Source organism: Rhinatrema bivittatum, chromosome 16 (assembly GCF_901001135.1).
Source record: "Rhinatrema bivittatum chromosome 16, aRhiBiv1.1, whole genome shotgun sequence".
Classification (NCBI taxonomy): Eukaryota; Metazoa; Chordata; class Amphibia; order Gymnophiona; family Rhinatrematidae; genus Rhinatrema; species Rhinatrema bivittatum.
The window spans coordinates 52132040-52151100 of record NC_042630.1 but is presented as its reverse complement, the minus strand read 5'-3'; the positions used below and the strand labels follow the sequence as shown (position 1 = coordinate 52151100).

General features: G+C 50.1%; 1 protein-coding gene across 1 annotated transcript in view; it reads right to left on the bottom strand.

Moving 5' to 3' along the window:
• LOC115077682 (killer cell lectin-like receptor subfamily B member 1A) overlaps window positions 1-17077 on the bottom strand; it is a 39298-nt gene extending 22221 nt beyond the window's left edge. The window contains exon 1 of the mRNA XM_029579973.1: window positions 16921-17077. Within this exon, the coding sequence (XP_029435833.1) occupies window positions 16921-16954 (34 nt within the window). The 5' untranslated portion in view covers window positions 16955-17077. The remainder of the gene's footprint in view (window positions 1-16920) is intronic.
• Between the last annotated feature and the right edge of the window lie 1984 nt (window positions 17078-19061).

The following is a 19061-nucleotide window of genomic DNA, read 5'->3' as shown; positions in this document are numbered from 1 at the left end:
CAACCTCCCACACTCCTAACCCCCCCAAGACCTGCCAAAAGTCCCTGGTGGTCCAGCAGGGGTCCAGGAGCGGTCCGGGAGCGATCTCCTGGACTTGGGCTGTCGGCTGCCAGTAGTCAAAATGGCGCCGACGGCCCTTTGCCCTCACTATGTCACTGGGGTCGACCAATGGCGGCGGTAGCCCCTGTGACATAGTGAGGGCAAAGGGCCATCGACACCATTTTGATTACTGGCAGCCGACGGCCCTTTGCCCTTATTATGTCACAGGGGCTACCGCCGCCATTGGTCGACCCCAGTGACATAGTGAGGGCAAAGGGCCGTCGGCGCCATTTTGACTACTGGCAGCCGACAGCCCAAGTCCAGGAGATCGCTCCCGGACCACTCCTGGACCCCCGCTGGACCTCCAGGGACTTTTGACAGGTCAGGAGGGGGGGGGGGGTTGTAGTAAATTAATTTTGGAGGTCTTGGGGGGCGTCAGGAGGGTGGGGGATTTTGTTAAGATTTTTACTTTATTATTAAACATTTGTCTGCGAGCCAGATATAGCCATCAAAAGAGCCACATCTGGCTCGCGAGCCATAGGTTCCTGACCCCTGTGTTAGAGAGTCATGTGCCCAGGAGAGAACCTTCTTCCGCAGTCTAAGGGGTACTACCGTCTTCCCTGCCGGAACCGTGTTGGCAGCCGCGAGGAGCACTTTGGCTGGCTCAAGGATGTACCATGGTGGGTCAGGACATCCTCCATTTCAGCGGTACGGGAGAGAGCATCCGCTCGAACATGCTTATCGGCAGGCATACAGAGCCTGTCACCTCTAGGACTGGAGGGCTCAGGGGATGGGCACAGGGATACAGAGCCTGTCACCTCTAGGATTGGAGGGCTCAGGGGATGGGCACAGGATACAGAGCCTGTCACCTCTAGGACTGGAGGGATCAGGGGATGGGTACAAGGGTACAGAGCCTATCACCTCTAGGACTGAAGGGATCAGGGGATGACAGCATGGATACAGAGCCTATCACCTCTAGGACTGGAGGGCTCAGGGGATGGGCGCAGGGATACAGAGCCTGTCACCTCTAGGACTGGAGGGATCAGGGGATGTGCTCTGTATCTCTTCAACCAACCCCTGATCCCTCCAGTCCTAGAGGTAACAGGCTCTGTATCCCTGCACCCATCTCCTGAGCCCTCCAGACTTAGAGGTGACAGGCTCTGTATCCCTGCACCCATTCCCTGAGCCCTCCAGACTTAGAGGTGACAGGCTCTGTGTCCCTGCATCCATCCCCTGAGCCCTCCAGTCCTAGAGATGACAGGCTCTGTATCCCTGCATCCAACTCCTGATCCCTCCAGTCCTAGAGTTGACAGGCTCTGTATCCCTGCACCCATCCCCTGATTCCTCCAGTCGTAGATGTGACAGGCTCTGTATCCCTGCACCCGTCCCCTGATCCTTTCAGTCCTAGAGGTGACAGGCTCTGTATCCCTGTGCCCATCCTCTGAGCCCTCCAGTGCTAGAGGTGACAGGCTCTGTATCCCTGCATCCATCCCCTGAGCCCTCCAGTCCTGGAGGTGATAGGCTCTGTATCCCTGCATCCATTCCCTGAGCCCTCCAGTCCTAGAGGTGACAGGCTCTATATCCCTGCACCCATCCCCTGAGCCCTCCAGCCCTAGAGGTGACAGGCTCTATATCCCTGTGCCCGCCCATCCCCTGATCCCTCCAGTCCTAGAGGTGACAGGCTCTGTATCCCTGCACCCATCCCCTGAGCCCTCCAGCCCTAGAGGTGACAGGCTCTATATCCCTGTGCCCGCCCATCCCCTGATCCCTCCAGTCCTAGAGGTCACAGGCTCTGTATCCCTGCACCCATCCCCTGAGCCCTCCAGTCCTAGAGGTGACAGGCTCTGTATCCCTGCTCCCATCCCCTGATTCCTCCAGTCCTAGAGGTGACAGGCTCTGTATCCCTGTGCCCATCCCCTGAGCCCTCCAGTCCTAGAGGTGACAGGCTCTGTATCCCTGCACCCATCCCCTGAGCCCTCCAGTCCTAGAGGTGACAGGCTCTGTATCCCTGCTCCCATCCCCTGATTCTTCCAGTCCTAGAGATGACAGGCTCTGTATCCCTGCACCTATCCCCTGATCCCTCCAGTCCTAGAGGTGACAGGCACTGTTTCCCTGCTCCCATCCCCTGATTCTTCCAGTCCTAGAGATGACAGGCTCTGTATCCCTGCACCCATCCCCTGATCCCTCCAGTCCTAGAGGTGACAGGCTCTGTATCCCTGCTCCCATCCCCTGATCCCTCCAGTCCTAGAGGTGACAGGCTCTGTATCCCTGCTCCCATCCCCTGATCCCTCCAGTCCTAGAGGTGATAGGCTCTGTATCCCTGCTCCCATCCCCTGATTCCTCCAGTCCTAGAGGTGACAGGCTCTGTATCCCAGTGCCCATCCCCTGAGCCCTCCAGTCCTAGAGGTGACAGGCTCTGTATCCCTGCACCCATCCCCTGAGCCCTCCAGTCCTAGAGGTGACAGGCTCTGTATCCCTGCTCCCATCCCCTGATTCTTCCAGTCCTAGAGATGACAGGCTCTGTATCCCTGCACCTATCCCCTGATCCCTCCAGTCCTAGAGGTGACAGGCACTGTTTCCCTGCTCCCATCCCCTGATTCTTCCAGTCCTAGAGATGACAGGCTCTGTATCCCTGCACCCATCCCCTGATCCCTCCAGTCCTAGAGGTGACAGGCTCTGTATCCCTGCGCCCATCCCCTGAGCCCTCCAGTCCTAGAGGTGACAGGCTCTGTATCCCTGCCCCCATCCCCTGAGCCCTCCAGTCCTAGAGGTGTCAGGCTCTGTATCCCTGCTCCCATCCCCTGATCCCTCCAGTCCTAGAGGTGACAGGCTCTGTATCCCTGCTCCCATCCCCTGATCCCTCCAGTCCTAGAGGTGACAGGCTCTGTATCCCTGCACCCATCCCCTGATCCCTCCAGTCCTAGAGGTGACAGGCTCTGTATCCCTGCTCCCATCCCCTGATCCCTCCAATCCTAGAGGTGAGAGGCTCTGTATCCCTGCCCCATCCCCTGATCCCTCCAGTCCTAGAGGTGAGAGGCTCTGTATCCCTGCTCCCATCCCCTGAGCCCCCCAGTCCTAGAGGTGACAGGCTCTGTATCCCTGCTCCCATCCCCTGAGCCCCCCAGTCCTAGAGTTGAGAGGCTCTGTATCCCTGCTCCCATCCCCTGATCCCTCCAGTCCTAGAGGTGACAGGCTCTGTATCCCTGCACCCATCCCCTGATCCCTCCAGTCCTAGAGGTGACAGGCTCTGTATCCCTGCTCCCATCCCCTGAGCCCCCCAGTCCTAGAGTTGAGAGGCTCTGTATCCCTGCTCCCATCCCCTGAGCCCCCCAGTCTGAGAGGTGACAGGCTCTGTATCCCTATGCCCATCCCCTGAGCCCTCCAGAGAAAGCTTCCAGAGTTGGTGGTATTTGGATGAATTTCATTGTAACAACTCTAGGAAAAAAAATATGGTCATAAGTTTATCTTTCCACTGCATTTATTTAAGAGGGATAGCCAGCAGTGATATGATGATATCTCACAGTAAACATGTTAGGGGCACCCCAGTGTGGAATCAGTGACCATTTCCTAAAAGTAATCGGCTTAGTGAGAGGAGTGGGAGGCTCCAGCCCTCCAAATCACCAGGGCCCTACTTATAGGGATAGGGGCGCCTGTAGACACCAGTTTTGTTTTTTTTTAATTTCGAAGAGGGTTCCGATGGGGTGGGCTGGGGAGGGGGAGCCTATGGTACCACATTGCTATTTGAAGGGGAGGAAGGTAAGAAACATCACCACACCGGAAGGGAATGTACCCTGATGTGCTTTTTTGTCGCTCATGTTTTGCCGGAAGATCTGCACTAATTTGTCGGGGAGGGTTGAAGTGTCGTGGGGATGACCCTCACGATATTTGGCCACTCCTCCAATAAACTTCTGCAGCTTAGTAAATTTCCCTGTAAGGTCGGATTGTGGTTTGACCACATTGTTCTTTCTTAAAACACAGCTGTGGTATTTCTTTCCATGGTGCATGATTTGAGATGAGCCCTGGTTCACTTCTGCTTTTGAGATGCTATCACACACTTCCTCCCCCATGTGCACACCTCTTTGGGGTTTCATACTGAAATGTCTTACAGTATTCAGGATAGCAACGGGGAGCGAGGAATTAACTAGCGGCCAGTTGGCATCTTAAAAATCTTTCATTTTCATGAGACCTGTGGGCATTCTAGCCACAGTGGTGATGGAGGGAGCTGGGCTCAGTTGCCACAGTGGTGATGGAGGGAGCTGGGCTCAGTGGCCACAGTGGTAATGGAGAGAGCTGGGCTCAGTGGCCACAGTGGTGATGGGGGGAGCTGGGCTCGGTGGCCACAGGGCTGATGGGGAGTCCAGTTTCATGAGAGCAGGGGTGAGTCAGAGATGCTGAAGTCTGTGACAGGAATGGTGGTGCTGAGCTGCTCAGTTTGGGGATAGTAATGGCACTGCTCTCTGGTCCTGTACAGTGCTGTGCATCATACAGGTAACACCACCAGTGGCTCCGGGCCTTTGGAGACCGTCAGAGCTAGGCCTGGTTTCACCTCCAGTGGTTCCAATCTCTCTGAGACAATGAGGGACAAAGCAGGGCTGGGTCAGCCTATTCCTTGGTGACCTACAATGCTCTGGTGACTCCTAGTATTGGCCACATTCTGAACTGACATCATGTGACTGCTCCTCTTAGGTCAACTGGAACCCGGACTGGGAATAGAACCCAGGTCTTTCATTCTTCCGATGTCCATCCACATGACCCCCAGGACCCGAGAGACAGGGGGGATAAGATAGAGACATTCAAATACCTCAGAGCAATAAATAATGCACAGGAGGCATCTACCAGTGGAAAGGAATTTGTACAAGAGGATCATGATATGAAGGTACCAGGGGGGGGGGGGCAGATCAAGTATAACACAAGGAAATATTTCATGGAAAGGGTACTGGATACATGGAATGGGCTCCCAGGGAAGATGGCAGAGGCCAGAACAGTTACAGAATTCGAGAAAGCCTGGGAAGAGCACAGAGGATCCTCAGCGGTGGGGGAGTGAGGGGTAAAGCCTGAGGATCCGCCGTGTTCTTGTGTCCAAGTATTCCTAGCCCTCGGAGTTCTGTCTTCATTTCCAGAGTCAAATCCAAGTCCTCATTTTTAAATCCCATGTTGCAGCTCTACTTCCTCATCTCGTTCTATGTATGTCTGCTTTGTGGTCTGTGACCAGCCCACGGTGGGCTGTATAGGGCATCTCATAGTACAAGTTCTACTTCCAAGTCCATCTTTGCTGGGTGAAGTCCTCGGAGTCCGTCATTATTTTTACATTACACGTTTCAGGTCTCAAGTTCTGAGTTCCTAGTTCCTAATCTTGTCCAGCCTGCAGATCTCCCTTGTTCCAAGTGATGCTCCACTTTCCAAATGATGTCCGTGTCTTCTAAGTCCCTTCGCCTGAACTCACGCCAACCGTTTCCATGTGGTAGTCTGAAAGGGCTTTCGGAGTGGCTGGAGGGCTACCCCAGAGACCAGCACTGCGTTGCTGGGTCTCACTCCTGTTCATCCAGGTTCAGTGGAGGCTTACGTGTTCCAGGTCTCCAAGTGCTTCTAAGCTTCAGCCTAGGCCGTGCCCAGATGCGCTCGCCTACCCACGGTGCCTACCTTGGAGCCTTGCCCTGGGGTTGTGCTATGGTCCAAGGGCTCACACTCACCCATAGAGCAGGCTTGAAGCCCAATCGCTACAGATTGCAAAGACCTCGTCACTCTCAACAAATAATGAGGCCTCAGGTTGCAACAGATGGAGCTTATTGTGCTTATCTGGGATCACAGTCTGTTTCTAAGTTTCCTTTTCTGCAGCTCAGTTTTGGTCACTGCAGTCATACAGCAAGGCTTTGCTGACCGATGGTGCCACATTGCCCTGCACGAGCGATTCTAAAAATACCCCGGTGTGGGTGACAGCGTTTCAGAGGAAGCAGAGTTGTGTTCATCAGCAGGTGTGGAGGAGAGGTGTGGGTGGTTTCATGGGGATACTCACTAAAGCTGCAGTGGCTTTGTCCAGCTCCCTGGCGAGTGGCTCAGAAAGCCTGTGTGATGCTGATGGCGAGAGAAGCAGACTGAAGACAGGGGGAGTCAGGAAGGTGCTGGAAATGGGGGGGGGGGGGCCTGCTTTGATTCAACTTGGACACTTTTTGAATGTTGCAGACGTGAAGGTTTTGTTTGCAGGAAAAGGAGTTTATTTTCATGTTTTTGGTCTGGAAAGTGTAAAGGTGGTTGGTTGAGAGAGGGTAGGAGAGGGGGAGAGGGGGAGAAAGCATTAGATGGGGGAGAGAGTAGAAGAAAGCAGCATGGGTAGAGGTGGAGAGGTAGAAAGAGAAAGAAAAGTGACTGAGAAGAGGGGAGACATAGAGACAAAGAATAAGAGACAGAGGTAGGGAGGAGAGAGAGTGGGGAAATAGATAGGAGGAAGTGAAGCAAACATGTGAGAGAGACGGCACAGTGGAAACATTGCTGTAAGCTTCCTCCCAGCAGAGTCCTAGTGGGCCTGGCCCTCACCCTTCAAGACTACAGCCTGAGCTGTTTCTATCTGAGATCTGTGCAGGGAGCAGGGATGACCTCAGGAGGATGTAGGGCCCTGAAACACCAAAATTATAGTGCTGGGGATGGTGCTACCATGGTAGAAAGGAGCCTGCCCCCCAAGTGTGGTGCTCAGGGCAGTGAACCCTGTTTACCCCATCCCCCTCCTAAGGACAGCCCTGGCAGGGAACCTTCTGATGGATGTAGAGATCAGAGGCCTCAGATGTGCTCATAACAAGGAAGGAAGCTCAGAAATAATCTTCCCACCTTACCATCCCATCCCCCAACATACATTCCCGGACACCTCTTCTCACACATCCTGATTCCTTCCTACTCCCATCCCTCGACTCCCAGTCCCGGACCCCCTCTCCCATTCCCCAACACATACGTGCACATATATCCCTGATCAAAAATGCCTACTTCTTTTCATCTCTAACACTGCCCTCCTCCCATGTCAAGGATCATCAGTGCTTCCCAACCCTTTTGAACATTTGTATACTGCTGTCCTGGTCTCAGATTACCTGTGAACAAAACATTAACCCATGACATCACATTAAGCACAAACCCATTGTGTATTAGGTTAGGGAGAGGGAAAGTGTCCGGCTGTTACACATTGTTACCCCTCCCTCACATATTCCCCCTCCCCATCACAGACTGGATGCTCCCTTTTCAGTTTGAGAAAGTCCCTCCTCACCCGTTCCCTCTCTGGGACAGAGATAGCCCAGCCTCCTGCCCCCCTCCCCTCAAAAATCCCCCCTCCTGATCCACAGAAATAGCAGAAAAAATATTAACTAAAGAGCCTGGCCAGACTCTGAGGGGCTGGGGGCAGGTCCAGTGAGGTAGAAAGCTGTCACATCCTGTGTGGTGGCCGCGGGCAAGCTGAGAGATGGACCTCACGCTCTCTTCACTTGCCTTAGCTTCCTGTCACCTGCAGTGGAAAGGTTTAGGGCGCAGAAACCTCTTGTTCTGCACATCTTGGGATGCAGGGCGAGGATTATTACACGGCGTTGAACTTTGATGTGAAGAAGAGACCCAGGCCTGGGGCATCACAAGACATGAAGGAAGGTGTGGTATGATCTGACATAGTATACGGGGTCCCTATAATAATATCCATCGCTTATCCCACACCTGTCCTGGGGACCCCACATACATAACATATCATTTGCATGCTGTGGAGGCATCGCATGCACATTTTATCTCAGGCATTTATCATTGTGGATATCCTGGAAACCCGATTGGCTGGCGGTCATCCAGGACAGGTTTGGGAACCAACTTGCCTATGGGACTGAGGATAGGAAAGAAGAAATTGGGGGTCATGGGGTCTTTTATCTATTCATGTTTATCATGGTTTTACTAAGGGAAGAGAGAGGGAGGGAGGATGAGATGGGGTGGGGGGGAGAGATAGATGGAAGGAGACAGAAAGATTAAGAGGCAGACAAAAACCCGAGGGAGGGGAAAGATACAGGGAGATACAGGGAGGGCAAAGATACAGGGAGAGAGAGAAAGAGACAGTGATTGATATAAGATGGAGCAAATGAGACAGAGGGTGATGGGAGATAGGGAGAGAGAAGAATGAGAAACAGGAGGAAAGAGATAGAGCTGTTTTCTCCCCTTACCTGCCTCCTGTTTCAAGCCTAAGTACTTACAGTCACAGAGGCAGGATTAGAACTCGCCTCTCAGGGGTAGGACCTCAGGTGGTGAAGAATTCAATGTCTCACAGGGGTTTCCAACACCCTATACCACACTTGTCTGGATGACCGTCCCTCTGGCTGCCGAACGAGAGGAACTGCTTCGTGATGGCTGTCCCATTTTGCTTTAATGCCTTTCTCTAATCCTTTGATTCTTTTTTCCAGCTGAGCCTCCGTGGTATCGGTCGGTTCTCAGAATAAGCGGGCTCCTTAACCTTATTCTGTTCCTGGCTGTAATTGCTCTGAGCTTTTTCGGTAAGTGCGGTAATCCAAAAACATATATTGTATATAACATTCATGTAAAGCAGTGTTTACATTCAAGCAGCTCCCAGGTTGAAATGTTCTCTGAAGGTGTGCAGCACTATAGTGTAGCACTATATCTCCTTAGATGGTAAAAGTATAATTTTGTCATCATGGAGGGAAGGTGTGCCCGAGTGGTTAGAGCAGCAGGTTCAGGAGCAGGGAAGCAAGATACTTGAGACCTTAGGCAATTCACTTCCCCCGCCTCCCATTGCCTCCGGTACAAACTTAGATGGACCCTTCTGAGGATAGAAAAATACCCACAGTCTCCTTTGAAGTGGCAGATCAGTCACAGAAGGTACAAGGTAAATCAGAAACTATTTTTGATGGTCTAGCTCTGCCATGGGGGGAGATCCAGGTCTGACCCAGGTTCCTCTGCAGAGGAAGCGATCAAGAGGCCCCCGAGGAGGGGAGGAGGGATCCCAGCCATCGCTGCACAGCGACCCCTGCTGTCTGAGGAGAGTCACGGAGCTCCCCTGTCTTACCCGTCTGCCTCTTGTTAGCAGGTTTCCTGTACAGACAGGAGGACGTGTGTGCAAAGGGCAGTAAACCTCTGGGAAACACATCTGTCCCAATGCGTGGGACCCACCAGCAGGATTCACCTCCAAGCCCCTCAGAAGGTGAGTTCCTAACTTTGAATCGGCCCCTGCTGAGAAAGCCTGCTCTCTCTCTCTCACCCTCTTACCCCTTACCTCTTACCCGTAAGGGGGGGTGCCATGCAATACCCAAATTAGGGGGTCGCGCTAGCAAAGTAGCGCTAGGGTCGCTTGCTAACGCGACCCCGCCTTTGAGGTGCTAAGCGTTTGAATCCACTACATTGAGCGGTTTGTCCATCCTGGAGTTTGAATTTGGTCCTTAGGACGTTGTATGAACCTCATTTTGAACCTCTCAGGTGCGTCACTCTGAAGGACCTTACACTCAAAACAGTGTTTTTGGTGGCTATCTGCTCGGCTCGGTGGGTTTCGGAAATTCAGGCTCTATCTTGTCGCGAGCCTTTTCTTAGGTTTTCCGATTTTGGCATTTCTCTTAGAACCGTGCTGTCCTTCCTGCCTAAGGTTGTATTGGCTTTTCACGTGAACCAGTCGGTTGAGTTGCCTGCGTTCCCAGATTTGGATCAGAATTCTTCACATGCTCGTGAATTGAAGCATTTGGATGTCAGACGGGCGCTGATACGTTACTTGGAGGTCACTAATGATTTTCGCCTTTCAGATCACCTTTTTGTCTTGTGGAGCGGTCCCAGGAAAGGGCATAAAGCTTCCAAGGCTACTATTGCCCGATGGTTGAAGGATGCTATTGCTTCAGCAAACAGATGTCACGGGCGAGCAGTTCCAGAGGGTCTTAAGGCTCATTCGCTCCATTCTCAGGCAGTGTCCTAGGCAGATTCTAGTTCCCATCCCATGTAAGGCAGCTTGGGTACATCCCTGCAGTCTGGGCTGAACTGGGTACATACAGGGAAAGGAATATTGGTTCTTACCTGCTAATTTTTGTTCTTGTAGTATCACGGATCAGCCCAGACGCCCACCTGGTTTTTTGATTCTGCTCAAGAGTTTGTCGATTTTTTTCTGTCACACTATATAGCAGGACAAAGATTTTGCAAATGTGCTTAATTTGTACATAGTTGAGTCTCATAATTTTGGTTTGACCATTTAAATTTTGGATTCCTGTTACCACGTTAATTCTGCTTTGATACTGTTTATACTGAAGGGGCTGCAGGTGGTGCATCCTACTTACAGGATTTCATTACTGGCAGATGGCCAATTATGAAAACCGATGCCAGGCAGGCGTTAATATTTGAGAGCAAAATATGCGTCTGAAACCCACACTTTTTTTCCATGCAGAGTGAATGAGTAATAGCCTCATTCACATGCATTTGCATGTGATGAGCGCTATTGCATTCACTCCGTGTCCGACGCGGGTTAAATAGCACTAATCCCCCTATTGCATTAGAGGGTGGATTAGCATCTATTTAACCCACATCGGAGTGCAGGTTATACAGTGCACTCAGCTGAGCACACTGTATTGCATCGGCCCCAATGTAGCCATACAGTTGTAGTTAGCTGTGGAAAAAGCATTCTCCTAATCTGCTTGTAAATTTCAAAATTAAGCCAAACAGAAAGCAGCAGATAAAGACCCTTTCCTCCCCACAGTGTGTTTGCTCCTATCTTCTCTGCTGGAAGTTTGTTCCAGGTGTCCACCATCAGTGAAAGTGTCCTGTCACATGTCCTGGACAGTCTCTATCTGACCTTAAGGTTGCAAAACTGCTGAATTGGAACGCATCAAAAAATGTAACACCCTAGGGGGCCGATGCAATAATGCTGCGTAGAAAGTGGGCACTGAACAGTCAGTGCCCGCTTTCTTAATGCACCCCAGGTGCCCCCAAGGGGCGCGCCATGCAGTATTTAAATGAGGGAGTCACGTTAGCAAGGAACCGCGACCCTAGCGCCTCTTTGCTAATGTGAACCCAATCGGTTTCTTGACTGCCGAGAACCGATGCCGAGTTTATTGGCGTCGGTTCTCCTTACAGGTGGACAGCCACGGAAATCAATGCCGATAAATCCGGTGTTGGTTTTCGTTACCATTCACCGCTGAAAACTAACTCTGAATTTATCAGCGTTGGTTTTCCTGGCTGTCCGCCTGTAACGTAAACTGACGCTGATAAACTCGGTGTTGGTTTTTAGTGGTGAACGGTAGTCATGAAAACCAACGCCGGGTTTATCGTTGTCGATTTTCCTGGCTGTCCACCGGTAAGGTAAACCGTCGTTGATAAACTCAGCATCAGTTTTTGTTTTTTTTTTACTTTTATTTCTTTTATTTTTCATCTTTTTTTGATGCGCACAGCTATTAATGCCTGCTCCTGGCAGGTTTTAATAGATGACAGTTAAATGTGTGTCCGAGATGCACATTTTTATTTTTGCATGGGGAATGAATGCCTAATAGCCTCATTCTCATGCATTTGCGTGTAAAGAGTGCTATTAGATTCACTCCATGTTGGAAACTCATTGAATATGCGCTAAACCCCTTATTGCATTAGGGGATTGATTAGCGCCTATTCTACCCGTGTCCAACTGCAGGTTAACAGTGCGCTCAGCTCAGCGCACCGTATTGCATCGGTCCCTAGGTCTGAAAAGGGACAATGGCTTCATGACTCACTACAACCATCTATGAACATAACTGTTATCAGAGAGACATGGGGTAACCTGCACGACAGATACTAAGAAGCTTGCTGGGCAGACTGGATGCACCATTTGGTCCTTTTCTGCCGTCATTCATATGTTACCTCTGTTATAGGTAGGCTATACGCTAATACTATTAACACTCTTTCCTCATCCTGCCTAACTAATTCAGTGCCTTCTCTCTGTTCTGTATATATTTTACCCATCTCCTGTCATCACTTCATGACTCTGTCCTCAAAAGCTCATCTTTCAATAAATTGGTTAGTCTATGAGGTGCTACCTGACACCTGTCATTTTAACTAATTGAGGGTACTTTGGGGGTACCAAACAGTGTTTTTCACTGTTTTTGGGTACCTCTTCTGGCTGAATCAAAGCCATACATTTTTTGCAGTTGAGGAGTTATTAACATGGAAAAAGCATAAAAACAGAGCAGAGGATCCAGGGGAGGCAAAGATGGGCTGACAGTACTAGGGGAAGTGGTGTTACAACAAAATAGGGGTTTAGTATTTTATTTTATTTTTTTACATTGGGGTGTTTTATCGGGATTCATCTGTTAAAATCAGAAGCCCTAAATATATTGCAAATCTGATGCCGATATTATCTGGGTAGAGTTACTTCTGGGTTGGATCAGGCTCCCTTCCCCCTTAACAGGGTGGGAATGGCGGTGGGGTCTCTGTGTTCTGGCCTGGTGATTAGTCCTGAGTGAAAGGAGCTATAGAGAAGAAGGGGGTTCTTCAGGTAAGGCTCTGGGATTTATTCTGGCTCTGTAGGGGGTCCCAACTCTGCATTTGGCGTGAAGCTACGTGTATCTTCGTCTCAATAGTAAGCAGCAGAGCATGTGTCAGCTGCTGTGCCCGAATACTTTCGGGCTAAGCCACGTTCTACTCTTCCTTTTTCTTGAGGTTTTAGATATCTCTCCATGCAATGGCTCCTAGTAATCTTTCTATTCACCCCTAACGCGCTTAAGTTCCTTATTCCTCTTGGACAGGTTAACATTGGGCTCAGTGTGGTAGACAATTTTAGTTCTTGCTCGGTGGAGTCAGGGTAAATATTTAAATCTCAGCACCGCCATTCTGAGGTTTGAATTTTGTGATCAGGATCTAAGAAGAGGGGTAGGAAAAGCCTAGGTGAATGTGAGAGAAAGTTGCAAGTGTCCACTTCAGAGGATTTTGTTGGATGTCTGTGGTTCTTTGGTGAGTCAGGTGCATGTGTGCATGTATGGTCTAGTTTCCTTGGATATAGGAGGAACAAGCAATAAGTTCCTCAGCAGGGGATGGTAGCTCAGCGAGTACCCTCAGGGACATCCCGGTTCAGATGCTTCCATTCTCATGGTTTCTAAGGGTGCTATTCCTCCCTTCAGGAGTGGTCCTTGACTTAGACCTATACTACTAGAGCAGTGCCTGGGCCTAACTGCTGAGTACAGTCCCATCATTCCTGTACAAGGTGGTCGTGAGTCATTTGAATGAGTCCTTCGGCTTTGCGAGCTACACAGCTCGCTGGATTAAAGGGGTGGTCCCAGCCGCTTGGAGGGATTCTCTGGTTGGCTGGGGACACCACTGGATATACATGGTGATGTCTGCTCACCACATTGTTGATCCGAGCCTAGGTCCATCTCCTTATGGCACGCATTCAGTGCCTGGGTCGATAAAGCTTCTGATGCGGGCGCCCGCACAAAGCCTTCTCATTAGTCATGGCTCAGCCCGAGAGCAGAGCGTGTGTGGTGAAGGGATTATTAACTGGGTTCATGCCTCTGCCTGAACAGTTTTGCTGGCTAGGCAGGAGAGCCTGCTGCAGTGCAACCGTTGTTCCCATGCTTGCGCACTATTTCAAGCTAACGGGCAAAAAAAAAACCATATGCAGTGGGTCCCCAGCACCTTGCAGAAGATGGGATGTCAGCCTCTGGCTCACCGGATTGACTGCACTGGTGATGGCCCGAGGTGACCATGAGGCGGACTAGCCAAGCATTCGCAAGTTCTTAGCAAGCAGTATTAGAGAGGGGGATGTTCAGCTGCGCCAGATGACCAGCTACTCACGGAGTCCCATTGGCATCTGGTGTCCTCGCTGGCAGTAGTCCCGAGCAGTTTTCCATTTCGAGGGCCTTCTCGAATGTCAGACGTGATGCTGGTGCAGCCGCATAGACATCTACGCTGGCATTGCTGGTTCTGTATCTGGATGATTTCTTGTGGTAAAAAGGGGGAACACCCAAAGGTGTCAATGGTTTGATGCACTCCGGGGGCTATGGATGTCCCCTGACAAAAGGGACATCCATAGCATCTTCACAAGGAGGGTATGCGATTCCACCGCAGAGGGTCTGATTGGCCTGCTCATTCACAAGCAGTGGTGGTAACCAATCAGGAAGGACCTAGCTACAGTTTATGTCCCTACCCTAGTCCGGTCAGTAGCGGAAGCATCCGAGTATATTCTGATGTGTTAGGTGACATTGGTTTGATTATGCTGAAGGGTTAGTGCGCAACTCGCTCATCAGACCACTGGACAGCGGGTTGCGCAACCAGGAACATCACTGGGAGGTGCTCTGTTATCATTGGGTGGTGTTGCGATGCATTGGTGGTCTGGTCGATGAATCAGCTGACCTCCAAGTGCTCCTGGTATTGGGAATTCCCATTGTGATGCATATGCATCAACATTATGGCAAGAGTGAGGCATATTCTTTACAAATTCATCACAAATTAGCTCATCATTTATTTTTTAGTTATTTTCTACATGTTCTCATATTTTTTGACTAGTTACTGTTGGCTATATATATATATATATATTTTATACTATTCTATTTATCATTTATTTTATTACAAGTTAGTTATTTACGCTATTATCTATTTTATTACATGCTATTTACTATATATATGCTCGTTATTCGAAGAGTCACTGTTGTCTATTTAATATTTATTCACATGTTCTGAAACTCCGTTTATTGTAATGCCTCACCGCGATAGTTTTGTTTTATGTAAACCGACCTGATTTGATATTTGTATCGAGAATGTCGGTATATAAAAATGCTAAATAAATAAATAAATAAATGGCGGTTTCCTGCTCTTGCTGTAAATGCTCACGGCTAGGGTGGCTGCCGCCACATGCAGGGCTGTTCGGCGAGAGGTACTCATAGTGGCATAGTCCTTCAGAGCTGGACAGCATGCAATATGCCATGAAGAACACCCACACCACTCATATGGAGCGACTACATTCATGACCACAACAAAGGGTGTGTTCCCTGTGCATACCCAGACCAGTCTAGACTCCTGGGTTTTGCCTCCCCTCCAGCAGATGGAATCAGAGTATGTTAACTGCCCAGGCATTCTTCTCGGGGTTAGAGCCAGCCGCATGGAGCACCATGTCACGGTCGAAAGGGGGCATTGCGGGGCTTGCCCACGGGGCCACTTGTAGCAACATGACTCATAGAAACTGCTCACCCATGTTCTCTGGCTACCTCCTGTACAACGCATGGAGACCAATGACCCATGGCATCTTGTCACTGCTTTGAAGCATTCTGCCTGTGGTAGCTCGCCCAGGTTCCCTTTGCGCTGGCAGTTCCTCAAACTCAGCGCATTAGCAGCCTAGGGATCCATGGCAGAAAACATCACAGCTGTGAGGTTTACTGGGGGAGGACGTTAGCATCTCGAGGAGCAGTCTGTACCTAGGATTAAGATAGCCCAGGAATGATCGTAGCTCAGCATTGCAGAGCGTATTCACCAGTTTAATGCGGGGCCTTAGCCATTTGGTATGGAGGGAGCCCGTCCAGTGCAGGCCGAGATGGGATTTCCTGGCCTACATGTGACAGGATCCCGGTGGCGGTGGAAACTGAGTCCTGGAAGAATAATCTAATACTGAGGGCTGAATGCGAAGCAGGGAGGTGCTGGAAATTGCGATGGGGGGGGGGGGGGGGGGGGGGGGGGGGGGGGGGGGGGGGGGGGCCTTGGGCTACCCCATGGCAATTGGCCATTAAGGACAGATGTCAGGCTGGGAAAATGGGCCTTAATGAATCGATGGCCTGGCACATTGTGAGGGGCTCCGATGGGGCCTGCTGCGTGGCTGGGTGTAGTCCCCCCTCCCCCACCTCCTTTCAAACCCCTATCTGTTCCGCTGGGGCAAAGAAGGGGTAATTGGTACCTCCCCTGCTGGGACTCTGCGCCTGAATTAGATTCCCCTGTTAGGGTCATCTAATAAACGGCTGCGTCCATTTGCATCCAAGTTATGACTGTGGCTGTTTGTTGTGTGATATTTGGGTGGCTTACTCGGCTGAGCAGAGGAGGGTCAGAACCCCCCAGTGTGTTGGGGCTGCCCCGGTTACTTTATCGGCTGCTTGCTTTAGAACAGAGGTGGGCAAATGAATGCCCTTTGGGAGGCTTTTGTACTGCCCGCAGCAGCAGAGACCACATGCCACTTGCAGGCAGAAACCTCTGCCTTCCGGGAGCTCTCCTCAGCTGCTCTTCCCTTTTCAGCTGAAACTCTGTCAGCAATGCTCTCTGGTCCCCTCCCCCAGGCCTTCATGAACATTTTCCCCTACCCGTCATCTAGCGGTTTGCATGGAGTAATATTGCAAGATACTGGTGACTGTGACACTCTCAAGCAGTAGCCAGAGGCAGTTGCACAGCTAAAACCTGTGTTGGGTGGGATCTGTTCTCAGAAGTAGGACTGGGGGGAGGGGGTTACCTGCTCACTCACTGTTCCAGGGGAGAGGGAATTCAGGTTCTCTCCCCCTTCTCTGCCTGAATGGCAGGGCTTTTCTTTTAATCTCTCTCCTGGTCCTCTGCAGCCCTGGAATGACAGGGACAATTTTTACCTTCTTCTCTATAGCTCCTTTCACTCAGGCCTAATCACCAGGCAGATGCTGCAGATTTAACCCTGTAATTGCAGGTTTGCAGTGTCCTGAAAGAAGGCACTTACCACACCAGAATTAGTGCAGGTCACAGGCACTGGGGGCCCATTGAGAGAACAAAGTAGCAAAATGGTGCCAGCCCTACCCCTCTGCAAGCAGGTCCACGGATGCTTTTCTACACATTCACCTTTCTGGCTGATTTTGAAGAGAAATCATTTGAAAACTGGCTCCAAGGTAAATGGGTACTAAAGCATCCACAGACCTAGCACATAGATGGGCTCCTGATAACTGTCCCCAAGGTCTCTAAACTGGAATTGTTTTCTCATTTTATAGTTACCCAAAGCAAGGCTTCTGCAGATTCCTCGGCCCATCCTCCTCTAGATCCCTGTGCAGACGGCTGGATCTGGTACAGAAGGAAATGTTATTTTTTCTCTGAGGAGATCAGAAATTGGGACAGGGCCCAGAGTTTCTGCACCTCTCACAACGCCTCCCTCGCTCACATTGAGACCCTGCAGGAACTGGTGAGTGTGAGGGGTCCCTCCCACAGCAGCCTGGGGAGGAGGTGCATTCATTTCCAGGGTAAAGGTAGTGCTCCTTGGTATTAATAAATATGTATTTGGGGGAGGAAGTGTTTGGGTGTCCCGTATCCTCATTTCCAGCTGAGGTTATTGGGCCCTGTGGCCCACATGACTTTTCAGCTCTTGTTATTCCTAATGCCTGCAGATCATTTATTTGGAAAGTGGGTGGCTTAATAGGGAGGAAGGGGTGGGGGGGTGGGGGGAGGGTCAGTGTTTATAACTGTGAAAGGCAAGACCTTCGGAAAGGAGTATGACAGAAACTGAGCAAGATGATACCTGATAAGAGCTACACAGACACAAAGTAACAAGATGAGGCCATGAGAGATGCCTGCCTGATGAGAGCCAGGAAGAAGATGTGCAGGGTGGAGTGAGCAGTACGTAAGTCCTTACCCCTCCCCAGTACAGAGATGCAGCCATGCCTTTTAGTATCTGAGTGCTGGGTACTAATAAGCTCCCCCAGTGGAGGAGGCAGTCTCAGACAGCTGTTTGTTTTCCTCCAGGATTTCACCATGCGCTATAAAGGCCGCTACGATCACTGGATCGGTCTGAGAAGAGAGCAAGGGCAGCCGTGGAAATGGACGGATGGATCAGAATTCAATAACCTGTAAGTCTTTCTCACTCACTTGAGAAATGTATGATGTGGGTGGGACTTGAGGGAGCTCTCTGATTGGCTAATAGATGTGAAATGATAGTGACACAGACAATATATCTAAGTAATTCTACCAGATCCCCAGTGGTGTATCTTACATCAAAGAGTAATAACCCACCAGGACCAGTACTTTCATGTTCTTCCACAATCACACAATATTTTTATTCTTTAATTTTTCTTTTCAAATAGATCCACATGAAAAAATACTTTAAAATTCTTATATATATATATATATATATATATATATATATATATATATATATATATAATGTTCTCAAGAAAGTTAAGACAGCCTCAACACCAGGCGTCACGTGTGGGAAGACAGATAACATCAAGGGGCACCCTGCAGCGCTTCTCACCCCACAGTCATGGGAGGGGAAGTGAAGGAAACTGCTTGATCTTCACCTGGAACTGGAAAGAAGCAGCGATGTAAGTGCTGCGATCATTAGACCCGCCCCCCCATGACGTCACTAAAATCGGACAGTTAAGACAGCCTCAACACCAGGCGTCGCGCGCCGGGCGTCGCGTGCCAAAGGGGCGCGACAAAGGGGCTCCCCTTTGTCGCGCCCCTTCGTGCAAACCTTTGTGTATATGTAAAAAAAAAAAAAAAATTATTTTTATGTTTCCTTTGTTAACTAAGCTGTTTCATTGTATTCGACTAAGGAATTTTTTCCTGCTTTTTCTGTTTCACTGTAAACCGGCATGATTTGCATTTAATGCAAGAATGTCGGTATATAAAAGTTAAAAATAAATAAATAAATAAGTTTTTTTAAACACGGAGAACAAATTAATTTTGATCTTGTGTTGTAATTGATGGGGGAGAAAAACCTCAGACACTGTACCTTTTGAAAAATAAATTCTACTTTTAAATTGGAGAAAGATCAAGCCCCGCTCTCCTGTGGTGATACTTAAGGGTCCCTCCCCCAGTTGAGAATTCCTGAGGTGATTTTCGAGATCCTTCAGAGGTGTGCCTTGGTCCGGTAGCTGGTTCCCAGTGTGGACTTTGCTGCTGAAGCAGCTGAAAGGCAGTGGGTGCAGGAAGCCAAGCATGGTGGTGACGGCCAAAGCTCTCTCCCCCCACAGCCAGAGACCGTCTCTGTACTCATCTGGTAAGCGCTGTGCCCAGGTAAGTTTGAAAAAGAAAAAAAAACGGATTACCTTCATAGAAGAGGGATTCGGTAAAACTTACTCCTGTCTCCTTACTCGGCATGCCGTACCGACGTCGTTCCTGATCCCATTGGGGTAAAGGGA